Here is an 18,027-nt window from a genome sequence, read left to right on the forward strand (position 1 = left end):
GATCTGCACGCTCTGCAGGGCCTGGGATCGGGAGAGACACTTAAGTGTTTTAGTACTATATCTCTTGACACAATGATGAAAATAATCATGGCCTCTAAACCTTCAAGCTGCATACTGGATCCTATTCCTACTAAACTGCTGAAGGAGCTGCTTCCTGTGCTTGGCCCTCCTATGTTGAACATAATAAACAGCTCTCTATCCACCGGATGTGTACCAAACTCACTAAAAGTGGCAGTGATAAAGCCTCTCTTGAAAAGCCAAACCTTGACCCGGAAAATATAAAAAACTATCGGCCTATATCGAATCTTCCATTCCTCTCAAAAATTTTAGAAAAAGCTGTTGCGCAGCAACTCACTGCCTTTCTGAAGACAAACAATGTGTACGAAATGCTTCAGTCTGGTTTTTAGACCCCATCATAGCACTGAGACTGCACTTGTGAAGGTGGTAAATGACCTTTTAATGGCGTCAGACCGAGGCTCTGCATCTGTCCTCGTGCTACTAGACCTTAGTGCTGCCTTTGACACCATCGATCACCACATTCTTTTGGAGAGACTGGAAACCCAAATTGGTCTACACGGACAAGTTCTGGCCTGGTTTAGATCTTACCTGTCGGAAAGATATCAGTTTGTCTCTGTGAATGGTCTGTCCTCCGACAAATCAACTGTACATTTCGGTGTTCCTCAAGGTTCCGTTTTAGGACCACTATTGTTTTCACTATATATTTTACCTCTTGGGGATGTTATTCGGAAAACATAATGTTAACTTTCACTGCTATGCGGATGACACACAGCTGTACATTTCAATGAAACATGGTGAAGCCCCAAAATTGCCCTCGCTAAAGCCTGTGTTTCAGACATAAGGAAGTGGATGGCTGAAAACTTTTTTACTTTTAAACTCGGACAAAACAGAGATGCTTGTTCTAGGTCCCAAGAAACAAAGAGATCTTCTGTTAAATCTGACAATTCATCTTGATGGTTGTAAAGTCGTCTCAAATAAAACTGTGAAGGACCTAGGCGTTACTCTTGACCCCGATCTCTCTTTTGACGAACATATCAAGACTGTTTCAAGGACAGCTTTTTTCCATCTACGTAACATTGCAAAAATCAGAAATTTTCTGTCCAAAAATGATGCAGAAAAATTAATCCATGCATTTGTTACTTCTAGGTTAGACTACTGCAATGCTCTATTTTCCGGCTACCCGGATAAAGCACTAAATAAACTTTAGTTAGTGCTAAATACGGCTGCTAGAATCCTGACTAGAACCAAGAAATTTGATCATATTACTCCAGTGCTAGCTTCCCTACACTGGCTTCCTGTTAAGGCAAGGGCTGATTTCAAGGTTTTACTGTTAACCTATAAAGCGTTACATGGGCTTGCTCCTACCTATCTTTCCGAGTTGGTCCTGCCGTACATACCAATACGTACGCTACGGTCACAAGACGCAGGCCTCTAATTGTCCCTAGAATTTCTAAGCAAACAGCGGAGGCAGGGCTTTCTCCTATAGATCTCCATTTTTATGGAACAGTCTGCCTACCCATGTGAGAGACGCAGACTCGGTCTCAACCTTTAAGTCTTTACTGAAGACTTATCTCTTCAGTAGGTCATATGATTGAGTGTAGTCTGGCCCAGGAGTGTGAAGGTGAACGGAAAGGCTCTGGAGCAACGAACAGCCCTTGCTGTCTCTGCCGGGCCGGTTCCCCTCTCCACTGGGGTTCTCTGCCTCTAACCCTGTTGCAGGGGCTGAGTCACTGGCTTGCTGGTGCTCTTTCATGCCGTCCCTGGGAGGGGTGCGTCACTTGAGTGGGTTGAGTTACTGACGTGATCTTCCTGTCTGGGTTGGCGCCCCCCTTGGTTTGTGCTGTGGTGGAGACCTCTGTGGGCTATACTCGGCCTTGTCTCAGGATTGTAAGTTGGTGGTTGAGGATATCCCTCTAGTGGTGCGGGGGCTGTGCTTTGGCAGAGTGGGTGGGGGTTATATCCTTCCTGTTTGGCCCTGTCCGGGGTTTCTTCGGATGGGGCCACAGTGTCTCCGGACCGCTCCTGTCTCAGCCTCCAGTATTTATGCTGCAGTAGTTTATGTGTCGGGGGGCTGGGGTTAGTTGGTTATACCTGGAGTACTTCTCCTGTCTTATCCAGTGTCCTGTGTGAATTTAAGTATGCTCTCTCTAATTCTCTCGTTCTCTCTTTCTCTCTGAGAACCTGAGCCCTAGGACCATACGTCAGGACTACCGGGCATGATGACACCTTGCTGTCCCCAGTCCGCCTGGCCTTGCTGCTATTCCAGTTTCAACTGTTCTGCCTGCGGTTCCGAAACCCCTACCTGTCCCAGACCTGCTGTTTTCAACTCTTAATGATCGGCTATGAAAAGCCAACTGAGAGACCTGAGCACCTAGGACCATACGTCGGGACTACCGGCCGTGGTGACTCCTTGCTGTCCCCAGTCCGCCTGGCCTTGCTGCTATTCCAGTTTCAACTGTTCTGCCTGCGGTTATGGAACCCCTACCTGTCCCAGACCTGCTGTTTTCAACTCTTAATGATCGGCTATGAAAAGCCAACTGAGATTTATTCCTGATTATTATTTGACCATGCTTGTCACTTATGAACATTTTGAACATCTTGGCATGGTTCTGTTATAATCTTCACCCGGCACAGCCAGAAGAGGACTGGCCACCCCTCATAGCCTGGTTCCTCTCTAGGTTTCTTCCTAGGTTTTCGCCTTTCTAGGGAGTTTTCCTAGCCACCGTGCTTCTACACCTGCATTACTAGCTGTTTGGGGTTTTAGGCTGGGTTTCTGTACAGCACTTCGAGATATTAGCTGATGTAAGAAGGGCTATATAAAATAAAATTGATTGATTGATTGAACACTAACATCCAGATGCTTGTGTTTACATTTGCATGCAACATGGTATTATGTGACTGATAAATACAAAATGGAGGAGCAAATTGGCCTTTCTGTGAGGGCTATCTCGCTTTGTTTACAACCCATTTATACTCTCTCAAAACCCTGGCCTATTAACTCAGTGGGTTGGTCCCAAATGGCACCCTATTCCTTATATTTCATTACGTTTGAACAGGGCCCATAGGACGCATTAGCAGTAACTCAGGGATAGGTGTCACGTTCGTTGAAGGACGGGTCGGACCAAGGCGCAGCGTGAAATGCATACATGTTTATTATAACGATAAACACACGAACAAAAACAACAAAACAACGTGACGTGAAGTCCTCAGGCTGAACACAATACAAGCCTCCACACGGAACAAGATCCCACAACTAATGATAAGTAACAGGCTACTAAAGTATGATCCCCAATCAGAGACAACGAGCGACAGCTGCCTCTGATTGGGAATCACACCCGGCCAAACATAGAAACACAATACCTAGAATGAAAACCTAGAAATACTAACATAGATATCCACACCCTGACTCAACATACATGAGTCCCATAAGTCAGGGTGTGACAGAAGGTGGGTAGAGTGGGACTAAAAGGCCTCAAGTGGGAATCAGATATGTGAAAAATAGGTGGTTGGAAATCAGTCAACACATTTAATGAAGTCGGGGAGTCAGGGAGGGCTAGAGAGGGAGATGAGGACAGTTCAATTCACTGCCTCCTGGACACAGGTGTGAATCCCATCTCAGTGTAGCCGGGGCAGATCTGGCTCCTCCCAGCCCAGAGTCATTGGTGGAGGTGAGTAATGCCAACACACTGGGACTGAGGGCGGAGCTCATTATAGACACGAGGGTCTACATTAGCACAAAGCTGGGTGTTCAGTTCATCACGACACAGATTATCCCCTAAATAGACCTCTAATCAGCTCTGCACAGAGAGTGTATTACACTCTTATAAAATCACATACCATCACTATCTGGGAATTGTACATTTAAATGAGCAGAGAGGCTCTAAAATTATGAATCTCGATAAAATGTCACGAGTTACAAAGCCAGAACCCAGAAGCAGACCAGGACAAGGTAAGTTGAAACGAAGGTGAGTGTTTATTTACAAATTCAAGAGTGATGCTGAATAATCCAGGGAACAGAGCGGGCGGCGTTGATTAGTTGTTGGGGGTGCAGTGGTTGATCCGATCATGGCTTCGGCAGCCGCCGACCACCAGGCAGAGGTTGGATGAAGGTTCCGAACAGTGATGTTCATGGCTAACGATCCGGCAGGGAATGGATGTTAGGCCAGAGCCTAAGAAGGGTGATGATCAGGACCAGGTGTGCAGATTGCTGATGGGATGCAGGTGCGGAAATCAAGAGAGCTCCCCGGAGGCGTTCCAGAACCCCTCGGGAAACTGGAGATCCCGAGCAGAAAAAACTAGTCCACAGACAGGACCCGACTCAGACTGCCGGGATCGTTACAGTACCCCCCTCCGACGAAACGCCACCGGGCGGACTCCCGGAGCGCCAGGATGGAGGCGGTAGAAGTCACGGATGAGGTCAGCATCTAGGATCTGTCGCCGCGGAATCCAACTCCTCTCTTCAGGACCATACCCCTCCCAGTCCACGAGATACTGGAAACCCCGGCCCCGCCGTCTGGAATCCATGATGCGTCGCACCGTGTAGGCAGGACCACCTCCGATCATCCGGAGGAGGAGGAGGAGGAGGCGGAGGAGGCAACAGAGGACTGAGGAAAACAGGCTTGAGGCAGGAGACATGAAAGGTGGGATGGACTCTGAGCGTCCTCGGGAGTTTGAGTCGAACTGCCACCGGATTGATCACCTTCTCCACCACAAACGGACCAATGAACTTCGGTAACAACTTCCTAGACTCAGTCCGTAAAGGAAGATCCCCGTGTGGCCAACCAGACCCTATCTCCGATGGTGTAGGTGGGAGCGGGGATCCGGCGACGATTCGCCTGGAGCTGATACCGGTCTGAAACTCTAAGGAGTGCCTTTCTGGCCCGATGCCAGGTCCGGTGGCAACGAAATATGGGCCTGAACAGAAGGCACTGAGAGCTCCTTCTCCTGAGAAGGGAACAAAGGGAGGTTGGTAGCCATACAGGCACTGGAAGGGGAGACATCCCAGTGGCAGATGTAGGGGAGAGTATTGTGGGCATACTCAACCCAAGGCAACTGAGAGACCCAGGAGGTGGGGTTGGAAGAGGCCAGGCAGCGTAGCGTGGATTCCATCTTCTGGTTGGCTCTCTCCGCCTGACCATTAGATTGGGGGTGAAAACCAGATGTGAGACTGACTGTAGCTCCAATGGCCAAACAGAAGGACTTCCAGACAGCAGAGGTAAACTGAGGGCCACGGTCGGAAACGAGATCACTGGGCAACCCGTGGACCCTGAAAACCTCCCTAACCAGGATCTCGGACGTCTCCGAGGCAGAGGGAAGCGGCAATTGGCACAAAGTGGGCGAACTTGCTGAATCTGTCCACGATAGTCAGAACGACCGTGTTCCCCTCAGAAGCGGGCAACCCAGTGACAAAGTCCAGGGCCGAGATGCGACCATGGTCGCCGGGGAATAGGAAGGGGGTGAAGTAGTCCAGAGCTGGGCCGATTGGTACCCTTATTCTGCGCACACACTGGACAGGCAGCAACATAACCCCGAGTATCTCGGCCATGGCAGGCCACCAAAAACGTCTGCGAAGAAACGCCATCGTCCGAGCCACGCCAGGGTGACAAGCCATCTTGCTGGCGTGGGACCATTTGAGGACCGCGAGGACGAACCGACTCAGGCACAAACAACCGACCGGGTGGACCGTTACGGGACCGGGCTGCGTCCGAAGAGCCGCCATCACCTCCTCCTCAATCTTCCACCTAACAGCTCCCACGACGCAGTTCCGGGGAGAATTGTCTCGGTCTTGGACCCACCCTCCTCCGTCTTGGAGAACATCCGAGACAAGGCGTCCCGCCTTGCCGTTCTTAGATCCAGGTCGGAACGTCAGGGAAAAATTGAATCGTCCGAAAAACAACGACCACCTTGCCTGGACGGGAGTTGAGACGTCTAGCCGATTGCACGTAAGCAAGATTCTTGTGGTCAGTCCAGACAATAAACGGTTGCTGCCGCCTCCAACCAGTGGCGCCACTCCTCCAAGGCAAAGTTTCACCGCGAGAAGCTCCCGGTTACCCACATCGTAATTCCTCTCCGCAGGCGAAAGGCGACGAGAGTAGTAGGCGCAGGGATGGAGTTTACTGTCCGTGGAGCATCGCTGCGACAGGATGGCGCCAACTTCCACATCAGACGCGTCCACTTCAACGACGAACTGACGGGCCGTGTCGGTTGAGAGAGAATCGGTGCGTTGGTGAATCGCCTCTTCAAATCCAGAAACGCTCGATCCGCCTCCGGATTCCACTTGAAGCTCCTGATACTGGAAGTCAAGGCAGTTAACGGAGCGGCCACACGGCTGTAATCCCGGATGAATCTGCGGTAGAAATTCGCAAACCCCAAAAATCTCTGGAGCTGCAATCTCGTACCGGGCTGGGCCCATTCCAGAACCGCTCTAACCTTCTCCTGGTCCATCCTAATCTCTCCCCTGGAGATGATGTACCCGAGAAAGGATGTCGTGTGGGCGTGAAACTCGCACTTCTCGGCCTTCACGAACAGGCGATTCTCCAACAATCGCTGCAGAACCTGCCGGACATGCTGGACGTGGTCGGAAGGTTCCTTCGAGAAGATCAGAATGTCATCCAGGTAAACAAACACAAAGAGACCGATCATATCTCTCAGGACGTCGTTCACCATACTCTGGAATACCGCTGGAGCATTGGTCAGTCCAAACGGCATCACCTGATACTCGAAGTGACCCATCGGTGTATTGAAACCCGTCAACCACTCGTCTCCCTCTCTGATCCGGACCATGTGATACGCATTGCGTAGGTCTAGCTTGGTGAACACCGTAGCACCCTGTAAGGAGTCGAAGGCAGAACTCATCAAGGGCAGGGGATACTTGTTCTTGACCGTGATGTCATTCAACCCCGATAATCAATACACGGTCGAAGAGAGCCATCCTTCTTACCCACAAAGAAGAATCCTGCCCCCAGGGGTGATGACGAGGGACGAACGAGACCAGCAGCTAGGGACTCCTTGATGTAGGTCTCCAAAGCCTCACGTTCAGGGCGGGAGATACTGTATAACCTTCCCTTGGGGTAGACAGCTCCAGGGAACAGGTTGATGGCACAATCATATGGTCGGGTGGGGAGGGAGTGACAGAGCCTTCTGCTTACTGAACACTTCCCCCAAATCGTGATATGTCTCGGGGAACCAGGGACAAATCTGGGGGTTTAGCCTCAATCACCTGACTGGGAACCGAATGGGGACAGGCAGTCTTGAGACAGTTAGCATGACAATCAAGGCTCCAACTCGTTACCTTGCCCGTCACCCAATCGAACGTGGGATTGTGTTCCTTCAGCCAGGGGTATCCAAGGACCAGAGGAACATGGGAAGACGGCAGAATGAAGAATGAAATCATCTCCGAACGATTCCCCGACAACAGCATCTTAACCGGTTCAGTCCTCATCGTGATACGTGCCAGACTACTGCCGTTCAGAGTGGTCGCTTCAATGGCTTCCCGGCAATTGCTCCTTGGAAAGCCCCAGCTGTTCCACCAACTCGGCATCAAGAAAGCTTCCATCGGCACCTGAATCGAGTAAAAGCGTTAATCGCTAAGCTCTGATTCCTGTTCACAAGGGGTAGCCGGGAAACGGGGTCTGACAGAGGTACTGAGAGGTTGAAACTGGCTCGCTAAAAGTCCTCCCAACTTTAGCGAGCCGGGCAGTTTGACGACCGCCGGGAACAAGTGGAGATGTAATGTCCCGAGCTACCACAGTAGAGGCAGCAGTTGGTCTTACGTCTATGTTGACGCTCCTCCTTGGTTAACCCGTGCCGCCCCACTTGCATGGGTTCAGAATCGGGAGAGGACCTCTCCACTAATCCTTTGTGGTGGAGAATGATCGACGTGTTCTGGTCCACCACCCGACCCGACTGGGAACTGAGAAGCTGATCGACTGGACGGACCCCATTGCTTCTCCCTCCTTCGCTCTCGGACTCGATTATCCACCCGAATAGACAAGGCTACCAAGCTGTCCAGGTCACTAGGCTCGGATAGGAGATCAGCTCATCCTTGAGCTGCTCCGACAGACCCTGGTAAAAGGCCGCTTGCAGAGACTCCTCATTCCACCCACTCTCCACAGCCAACGTCTTGAACTCGATCACGAAGTCGGCCCACGCTAAGCAGTTCCTTGGTGGAGCGAAACAGGGCGCCTAGCTGCGTCCCTCCCTCGGACGGAATGGTCGAAGAGCTTCCTCATCTCGGCCGTGAACCCCTGGTATGAAGCCATGCAGGGGTCTTGTCGTTCCCAAACGGCTGAAGCCCACTCCAGCGCTCGACCACGCAGCAACTCAATCACAAAGGCTATCCTAGCCTTGTCTGTGGCATAAGAGTAGGGCTGTAGATCGAACACTAACCCACACTGCATAAGGAAAGAACGGCATCTTCCCAGCTCCCCCTCATATTTATCCGGCGTCGGAACCTTGGGCTCACGGAAGGACACCGCTTCAGACGCGGCAGGCGAGATGGGTGAAACCGGTAGTGGATCCTCCACCGGAAACTTGCGCTGGTTCTGGACCTCCGTCAGACCGGTAGAAAGGTTCCGAACTGCCAACGCGATCTCCTGTAGCTCCGTGCTATGATGGCCCAACATCTTCTCCTGATGGGTAATGGCATGGCGAACAGAGTCCAGGTCCGCTGGGTTCATTACTGGCCGGATCGTTCTGTCACGAAGTTACAAAGCCAGAACCCAGAAGCAGACCAGGACAAGGTAAGTTGAAACCGAAGGTGAGTGTTTATTTACAAATTCAAGAGTGATGCTGAATAATCCAGGGAACAGAGCGAGGCGGGCGTTGATTAGTTGTTGGGGGTGCAGTGGTTGATCCGATCATGGCTCGGCAGACGCCGACCACCAGGCAGAGGTTGGATGAAGGTTCCGGAACAGTGATGTTCATGGCTAACGATCCGGCAGGGAATGGATGTTAGGCCAGAGCCTAAGAAGGGTGATGATCAGACCAGGTGTGCAGATTGCTGATGGGATGCAGGTGCGGAAATCAAGAGAGCTCCCCGAGCGTTCCAGAACCCTCGGGAAACTGGAGATCCCGAGCAGAAAAACTAGTCCACAGACAGGACCCGACTCAGACTGCCGGGATCGTTACATAAAAGGAGTAAAAAGCCCATCTGTCATGGAGTCATTGTGACAGGATGAAAACCAGAAGTACCCTATCTGTCATGGAGTCATTGTGACAGGATGAAAACCAGAAGTACCCTATCTGTCATGGAGTCATTGTGACAGGATGAAAACCAGAAGTACCCTATCTGTCATGGGAGTCATTGTGACAGGATGAAAACCAGAAGTACCCTATCTGTCATGGAGTCATTGTGACAGGATGAAAACCAGAAGTACCCTATCTGTCATGGAGTCATTGTGACAGGATGAGAACCAGAAGTACCCTATCTGTCATGGAGTCATTGTGACAGGATGAAAACCAGAAGTACCCTATCTGTCATGGAGTCATTGTGACAGGATGAAAACCAGAAGTACCCTATCTGTCATGGGAGTCATTGTGACAGGATGAGAACCAGAAGTACCCTATCTGTCATGGAGTCATTGTGACAGGATGAGAACCAGAAGTACCCTATCTGTCATGGGAGTCATTGTGACAGGATGAGAACCAGAAGTACCCTATCTGTCATGGAGTCATTGTGACAGGATGAAAACCAGAGTACCCTATCTGTCATGTGGAGTCATTGTGACAGGATGAAAACCAGAAGTACCCTATCTGTCATGGAGTCATTGTGACAGGATGAAAACCAGAAGTACCCTATCTGTCATGGGAGTCATTGCGACAGGATGAAAACCAGAAGTACCCTATCTGTCCTGGAGTCATTGTGACAGGATGAAAACCAGAAGTACCCTATCTGTCATGGAGTCATTGTAGACAGGATGAAAACCAGAAGTACCCTATCTGTCATGGAGTCATTGTGACAGGATGAAAACCAGAAGTACCCTATCTGTAATGGAGTCATTGTGACAGGATGAAAACCAGAAGTACCCTATCTGTAATGGAGTCATTGTGACAGGATGAAAACCAGAAGTACCTTATCTGTCATGGAGTCATTGTGACAGGATGAAAACCAGAAGTACCCTATCTGTCATGGAGTCATTGTGACAGGATGAAAACCAGAAGTACCCTATCTGTCATGGAGTCATTGTGACAGGATGAAAACCAGAAGTACCCTATCTGTCATGGAGTCATTGTGACAGGATGAGAACCAGAAGTACCCTATCTGTCATGGAGTCATTGTGACAGGATGAGAACCAGAAGTACCCTATCTGTCATGGAGTCATTGTGACAGGATGAGAACCAGAAGTACCCTATCTGTCATGGAGTCATTGTGACAGGATGAAAACCAGAAGTACCCTATCTGTCATGGAGTCATTGTGACAGGATGAAAACCAGAAGTACCCTATCTGTCATGGAGTCATTGTGACAGGATGAAAACCAGAAGTACCCTATCTGTCATGGAGTCATTGTGACAGGATGAAAACCAGAAGTACCCTATCTGTCGTGGAGTCATTGTGACAGGATGAAAACCAGAAGTACCCTATCTGTCATGGAGTCATTGTGACAGGATGAAAACCAGAAGTACCCTATCTGTCATGGAGTCATTGTGACAGGATGAAAACCAGAAGTACCCTATCTGTAATGGAGTCATTGTGACAGGATGAAAACCAGAAGTACCCTATCTGTAATGGAGTCATTGTGACAGGATGAAAACCAGAAGTACCCTATCTGTCATGGAGTCATTGTGACAGGATGAAAACCAGAAGTACCCTATCTGTCATGGAGTCATTGTGACAGGATGAAAACCAGAAGTACCCTATCTGTAATGGAGTCATTGTGACAGGATGAAAACCAGAAGTACCCTATCTGTCATGGAGTCATTGTGACAGGATGAGAACCAGAAGTACCCTATCGAATGACTTTCAAACAAATTCTCAGATGGCAAAGCTGGTTTAATTGACATTATTACAACCAGTTTACAAACAGAACCCGTTGGATTGGGAAGTACCCTATCAATAATCTCTCTTGGGCGTAACATGGGATAGTATCGTAGCGTCTGTCAACAAATTGTGGGATGCGACGACTAACAAGGAACTTTGTTCCGATGCTCTGTTTTTTCGTAAATGATCATTTGGAGAAATCACGATTTCACAGGTGACCGCATCTTTCGAATTTCGTAAGGGGAAGGGACATTTCTCCCATAGACTTGCCCGAATCTGGATGCGAGTTTTCGTTAAGGGGGGGTGGTGACTTCGCTAGTCTCGATAGTATATTTTCTAGTTTCTCTTTTCTAGTTCTGGATGTCCGAGATTCCCCTATCAATGACTTTCAAACACATCAGAATTTTGTGTGGCATTGACTGACCGTGGAGTTCTTGGACTGGTACCATTCGGGGATTGGCACATGGTGGTTGAGCATCTTTCTGGGGATCAATTTCTTTGTTTCAGCCTCCCACAGGATGGAGTTGAGGTCAGGGAAGTTATGGTGGATGTCTACTCCGTCCTGACTCCACCGACCCAGGGACCAGCCACTCAGCTCTGAACCCTGAGGGACAACAGGAGAGTGACACATGTTGACACGTGAAAGCAGGTAAATAAGACATGGTTTTAAATGAATCATTCAGTGGAGGCTCCTCAGAGGAGGAAGGGGAGGACCATCCTCCTCAGTCAATTTCATTTTTTAAATTATAATGAAATATTAAAAAAGTGGTCCTTTTTAAATAAAACTATACTAAATATAGTCACATCACCAAATACTTAATTAAACCACACTGTTTTCCAATGGTCTTGAGTAGCCTCAACAGCACTCTGTAGGGTAGCACCATGGTGTAGCCGGAGGACAGCTAGCTTCTGTCCTCCTCTGGGTATATTGACTTCAACACAAAACCTAGGAGGCTCGTGGTTCTCACACCCTTCCATAGACTTACACAGTAATTATGACAACTTCCGGAGGACGCTCGCCAACCTATCAGAGCTCCTGTGGCATGAACTGACATGTTGTCCACCCAATCAAAGGATCAGAGAATGAATATAGTACTGAAAGCATAAGCTACAGCTAGAGTGGATTGCAAAAGTATTCACCCCCCTTGGCATTTTTCCAATTTTGTTGCCTTACAACCTGGAATTAAAATGGATTTTTGGGGGTTTGTATCATTTGATTTACACAACATGCCTACCACTTTCAAGATGCAAAATATTTTTTATTGTGAAACAAACAAGAAATAAGACAAAAAAACGGAAAACTTGAGCGTGCATAACTATTGACCGCCCCAAAGTCAATACTTTGTAGAGCCACCTTTTGCAGCAGTTACAACTAAAAGTATCTTGGGGTACGCCCATTCTTCAAGGCAAAACTGCTCCAGCTCCTTCAAGTCGGATGGGCTCCGCTGGTGTACAGCAATCTTTAAGTCATACCACAGAATCTCAATTGGATTGAGGTCTGAGCTTTGACTAGGCTATTACCAGACATTTAAATGTTTCCCCTTAAACCACTCGAGTGTTGCTTTAGCAGTATGCTTAGGGTCATTGTCCTGCTGGAAGGTGAACCTCCATCCCAGTCTCAAATCTCTGGAAGACTGAAACAGGTTTTTCCTCGAGAATTTCCCTGTATTTAGCGCCATCCATCATTCCTTAAATTCTGACCAGTTTCCCAGTCCCTGCAGATTAAAAACATCCCACAGCATGATGCTGCCACCACCATGCTTCACTGTGGGGATGGTGTTCTCGGGGTGATGAGAGGTGTTGGGTTTGCGCCAGACATAGCATTTTCCTTGATGGTCAAAAAACTCAATTTTAGTCTCATCTAACCAGAGTACCTTTTTCCATATGTTTAGGGAGTCTCCCACATGCCTTTTGGCAAACACCAAATGTGTTTGCTTATTTTTTTCTTTAAGCAATGGCTTTTTTCTGGCCACTCTTCCGTAAAGCCCAGCTCTGTGGAGTGTACGGCTTAAAGTGGTCCTATGGACAGATACTCCAATCTCCGCTGTGGAGCTTTGCAGCTCCTTCAGGGTTATTTGTACATTTACATTTTAGTCATTTAGCAGACACTCTTATCCAGAGCGACTTAGTGAGTGCATAATTATTTATTTTTTCATACTGGCCCCCCGTGGGAATTGAACCCACAAGCCTGGCGTTGCAAGTGCCATGCTCTACCAACTGAGCTACACAGGGTTATCTTTGGTCTCTTTGTTGCCTCTCTGATTAAAGCCCTCCTTGCCTGGTCAGTGAGTTTTGGTGGGCGGCCCTCTCTTGGCAGGTTTGTTGTGGTGCCATATTCTTTCCATTTTTTTTATAATGGATTTAATGCAGCTCCGTGGGATGTTCAAAGTTTCAGATATTTTTTTATAACCCAACCCTGATCTGTACTTCTCCATACTTTGTCCCTGACCTGTTTGGAGAGCTCCTTGGTCTTCATGGTGCCGCTTGCTTGGTGGTGCCCCTTGCTTAGTGGTGTTTCAGACTCTGGGGCCTTTCAGAACAGGTGTATATATACTGAGATCATGTGGCACTTAGATTGCACACAGGTGGACTTTATTTAACTAACTATGTGACTTCTGAAGGTAATTGGTTGCACCAAATCTTATTTAGGGGCTTCATAGCAAAGGGGGTGACTACATATGCACACACCACTTTTCTGTTATTTATTCTTTAGAATGTTTTGAAACAAGTTTTTATTTTATTTGTTTTAATTCACCAATTTGGACTATTTTGTGTATGTCCATTACATTAAATCCAAATAAAAATCCATTTAAATTACAGGTTGTAATGCAACAAAATAGGAAAAACGCCAAGGGGGATGAATACTTTTGCAAGGCACTGTAGCTAGCACTGCGGTGCATAAAATATGATGAGTAGTTTACTCAAAGAGAGAGAAAGACAATAGTTGAAAAGTTTTGAACATATTAATTTCTTCAAAAATGAAGGAGAAGCAAGAGAGAGAGAGAGAGAGAGAGCTAGCTATATTTAGTTGTAATTGTTTTACTTTCACTTACTTAGCTAGTAAATGCAGCTAACTAGTTTAGCCTACTCAAACACCCGGCTCAAACAGAGAGGGAACTGCTAGCTGGAACTGTAAGCTTTTGGTTTTATAATTTTATTGCCACCGGGGGCCCCCCGGTGTAACTGCTAAACTGCTTGCCGACTGTACACTGTACTGCATGATTGTAGCGGGTTTACTAACGCGTTAGTTCTAGTAGCTATGTTGACTGATGTTAGCTAATATGGTGACAACGATGTAGGCTGTGTGTAGCGGTTATGATATGAAGGTTTGGCTTGGAAAGGTTTTTTCGCCTGGTCACAGACAGCTGATGTGTTGTGCATTGAAGTCCACAAGCGAAGGGAAAAGGTGAGAGGAGGAGAGAACACATAGATGCTAGAAGGAATTATACAATGATCAAAAGGGATCATGATGTTTGTATGAGGCTGTATGAAAGTGAACTGTGTTTGCGTGTGACCAGGGGTGTATTCATTCCGCCAATTCTGTTGAAAAACCTTTCTTACATGGAAGCAAACGGAACCAAACGGGGATAAACATACCTGAATTTGTCCAATAGAAACTCTCGTTTGCAACTGTTGGACTAAGTTGAGGTATACCAAACCTTTTTGATGTACTCAGAGGAACGTTATTAGCATGTTTTAACTCCTATAAAAATGGTAGATTATCAGATACTCAACAAGAAGGTCTGGTTTCATTACTGAAAAAGGTCTGGTTTCATTACTGAAAATATAAAGATCCAGTCCATTTAAACAATTGGAGGCCTCTTACACTTCAGTGTTGTGATGCAAAAATTCTAGCAAAATGTATAGCGCATAGAATTAAAAAGGTGTTGTCGGATATTATTCATCCTAATCAGACATGTTTTTTATGGACGATACATTTTGCTCTGCCCCAAATTACAATAAACTAATTGCAGCATTATTGCAAAAATTGAAGAGGCAAGTGGAAAGGGGAAAAAGTAAGGAACTTGTCTGTCGGCCCTGCATTAAAGACCAAAATTGGTTAAAGAAAATTGTGATAAATAAAAAAGTATATCAGTTTCATTTATGGACCAAAAAATGGACAGCTGTGCCATATAGATTGCAAAATAGTTGGGAAGAGATTTTCTATGTACCGATTCCATGGCACATGGTTTATGAACTGATACACAAAAAGACGCCGGATTCAAAACTTAAAATTATTATACAAAATTCTTGCAACCAATAGAATGTTATATATATATATATGGGGGATACAACCATCCCAGCTCTGCAGATTTTGCTGCGAAGAGACAGAATCATTAGATCATTTGTTTTGGTACTGTCCATATGTAGCTTGTTTTTGGTCGCAGGTTCAGGAATGGCTGAAGAATTGCAACATTTACCTGGAGCTAACCCTGCAGATAGCACTACTGGGTGATCTGAAAAGTCATAGTCAATCAATCAATAATATAATAATACTCTTAGCAAAACATTTTATCTTCAATTTACAATCTGTAGAAAATATGAGAATAGGTTCAGAACCTTTGTGAAACATCACAGTACAGATAAAAATATATGGCAAATAGAAATCAAAACGGGATGGTCTTCAGAGATAGATGGGAGGGGTTGAGGGTAGCTGAAGTATGGGATTAAAAACAAACAAAAGATAACTATTGTAAAATACATTCTGTCCGTAAAATGTATATAGTATGTATAAACAGGAAGTAGAAGCCTAAATGTTATTGTCCATTAGTTTACTCCAATTAGGGGAGGGGTGGTAGGGTTAGGGGGAAATAATAAAGGAAAATATATTTTTAAAATATATGTATATATATATATATATTTACAGAAAATATATGGGGGATTGGAAATGATGCAGACAATTACATTGTTGGAAGCTACAATCTATCTGCAATATTAAAGCTGATCTACCCCCTAAAGTTAGAAAAAAAAAAAAAACTGTGATGGACTAATGATTACACCCTAGATCAGCTAGATGCAGGCAAGAGTGTGCGGTGTTGAATGTGTCACTGTCTGTCATCTTGATTACTCAAATTTATCTTGACCTGTGCACATATGTTTTAAACTTTCATTCATAGGCTAGGTTGTAACAACCTCATGATGGGGTACAGGGAACATTAGAGTATCATGTAGTAGCCTAAACCTATCGCTGTTACATTGAGCTGGGTGAATGGAATATGAATGACAGTCATCCATTATGCTGTAATAGAAATAAGGCTATGCTGATAAAAAACAATTATCATCCTCCTTCAGCTTCAACGGCACCAACCGCCACTGGAATCACTGTAGTGGATGCTTTGGACTTCTGACTTTGAAGAGGAGAATCTTTCATCTGACAATCATATGGCTGATAAGCAAAAGACTCCCAACATGCGTCTCAGAAGAGTCAGTTGTATCAGTCATATGGTTCAGTACAGCCTTGATGATGGAGTCAATATTTGCAAAATCAGCTGTAGCGTTTGTGTCTTTCGGACACTCACACACCTACCACTTCAAAGGCTTTGTCGTACCCGTCGGGGTTGACGGAGGGGAGCAGGTGTATCCTGGTCTCGTGCACCAGGTGACGTATCCGTGGGTTACCCGACAGGTACTCCTGACACATGAACTGTATCAGCAGCAGGAGCAGCTCTCGGCCCAGCACCTCGTTACCATGGGAACCGGCCGTGTAGCGAAACTCTGGTTCACCTGGGAGAGGAGGGAGGGAGGAAGAGAGGGAGAGAGAGAGACAGACAGACAGACAGACAGACAGAGAGAGAGAGAGAGAGAGAGAGAGAGAGAGAGAGAGAGAGAGAGAGAGAGAGAGAGAGAGAGAGAGAGAGAGAGAGAGAGAGAGAGAGAGAGAGAGAGAGAGAGAGAGAGAGAGAGAGAGAGAGAGAGAGAGAGAGAAAGGTAAGATTTGCAAACTAAACAAAATGTGAAAAGGCGTACGATGAAAAGATGAAACATGTTATGTGATAATAAAACAATGTTCACCTAACCACTTGAACCCAGAGAACTTTACTTCTAGGAATGAATCAAGTGTAAAGATCCGATCTGAACCCTTTCTGTGGTCTTACCTCGTTCATGCTCTCCGGGGTTGTCTGAGATCTCGATGGCGTAGAGTTTCTGTCCGCTGTGGCTCCTGCCGATGTTGTAGATCCTTGTGATGTTGGGGCACATCTCATTAACCACCTTCATCAGCTGTAGAGCCAGTAGAGAACATCTCATTAACCACCTTCATCAGCTGTAGAGCCAGTAGAGATCTCATTAACCACTGTAGTGTATTAAGATTATGACTTTGTTAATGGTTTTAAGTGGAACCTGAGAGGATGTTTATTTAGTGTCAGAGGGAATGGTTTTAGTGTGACACCCCACATAGGACAGAGAAGTCTGTGTGTTGTAGACAGGGGATTGGACAGTAAAGGGAGCCACCCATATTTTGGGGAAGATTATATATACTGGGTTTAAACGAAGAAGAGGTTAGAGCAGACATTACAAATTGGGAACTACTGCTCTCCGGGTGATCTGGACACCTGTACACTTATGCTGAAATCTTGTGATATGAATAAAACTTATGATCAAGGTTCAGTATGAGCGGACTCCTTTGTTTGACAGCAATAACTAGCAACATTGACTCGACACTACAAAATGGCGCCCGAACAGGGACCGGTCTGCGTCTCCTTTGTTCCATTCATGCGCCAAGCTGACTCTCGTTCCGAAGTCATGGCCAGATAAGGGTGAGTTTTTCTCACCACTTTGGGCATTTGTTAGTTTGGAGGCTATTTGAGTGTGCGCTGGAGAGATGTACCGTTGGGGACCGATGTGTGCTTTGTGTTGCTTTATTGCTGAGAACTGGGGGTCTGGCCTAACCATTATAAATTTGTTTGCACTGGTAGACAGCGCAAAAGGGGGGAGAGTACCTATAGAGTGTCTATAGAGATAGGAATTCAGGAACAATCGATGGAAGTGAATAAGGCAGAGATACGTATACAAATTAGGGCATTGCGAATCT

General features: G+C 46.6%; 1 protein-coding gene across 1 annotated transcript in view; it reads right to left on the bottom strand.

Annotated features, from left to right (window-relative positions):
- LOC123489628 (inactive carboxypeptidase-like protein X2) overlaps positions 1–17,243 on the bottom strand; it is a 29,162-nt gene extending 11,919 nt beyond the window's left edge. The window contains 3 exon segments of the mRNA XM_045220056.1: positions 11,422–11,601; positions 16,525–16,721; positions 17,093–17,243. Of these exon segments, the coding sequence (XP_045075991.1) occupies positions 11,422–11,601; positions 16,525–16,721; positions 17,093–17,243 (528 nt within the window).
- Positions 17,244–18,027: the final 784 nt, after the last annotated feature.

Source organism: Coregonus clupeaformis, unplaced genomic scaffold (genome assembly GCF_020615455.1).
Source record: "Coregonus clupeaformis isolate EN_2021a unplaced genomic scaffold, ASM2061545v1 scaf3083, whole genome shotgun sequence".
Lineage (NCBI taxonomy): Eukaryota > Metazoa > Chordata > Actinopteri > Salmoniformes > Salmonidae > Coregonus > Coregonus clupeaformis.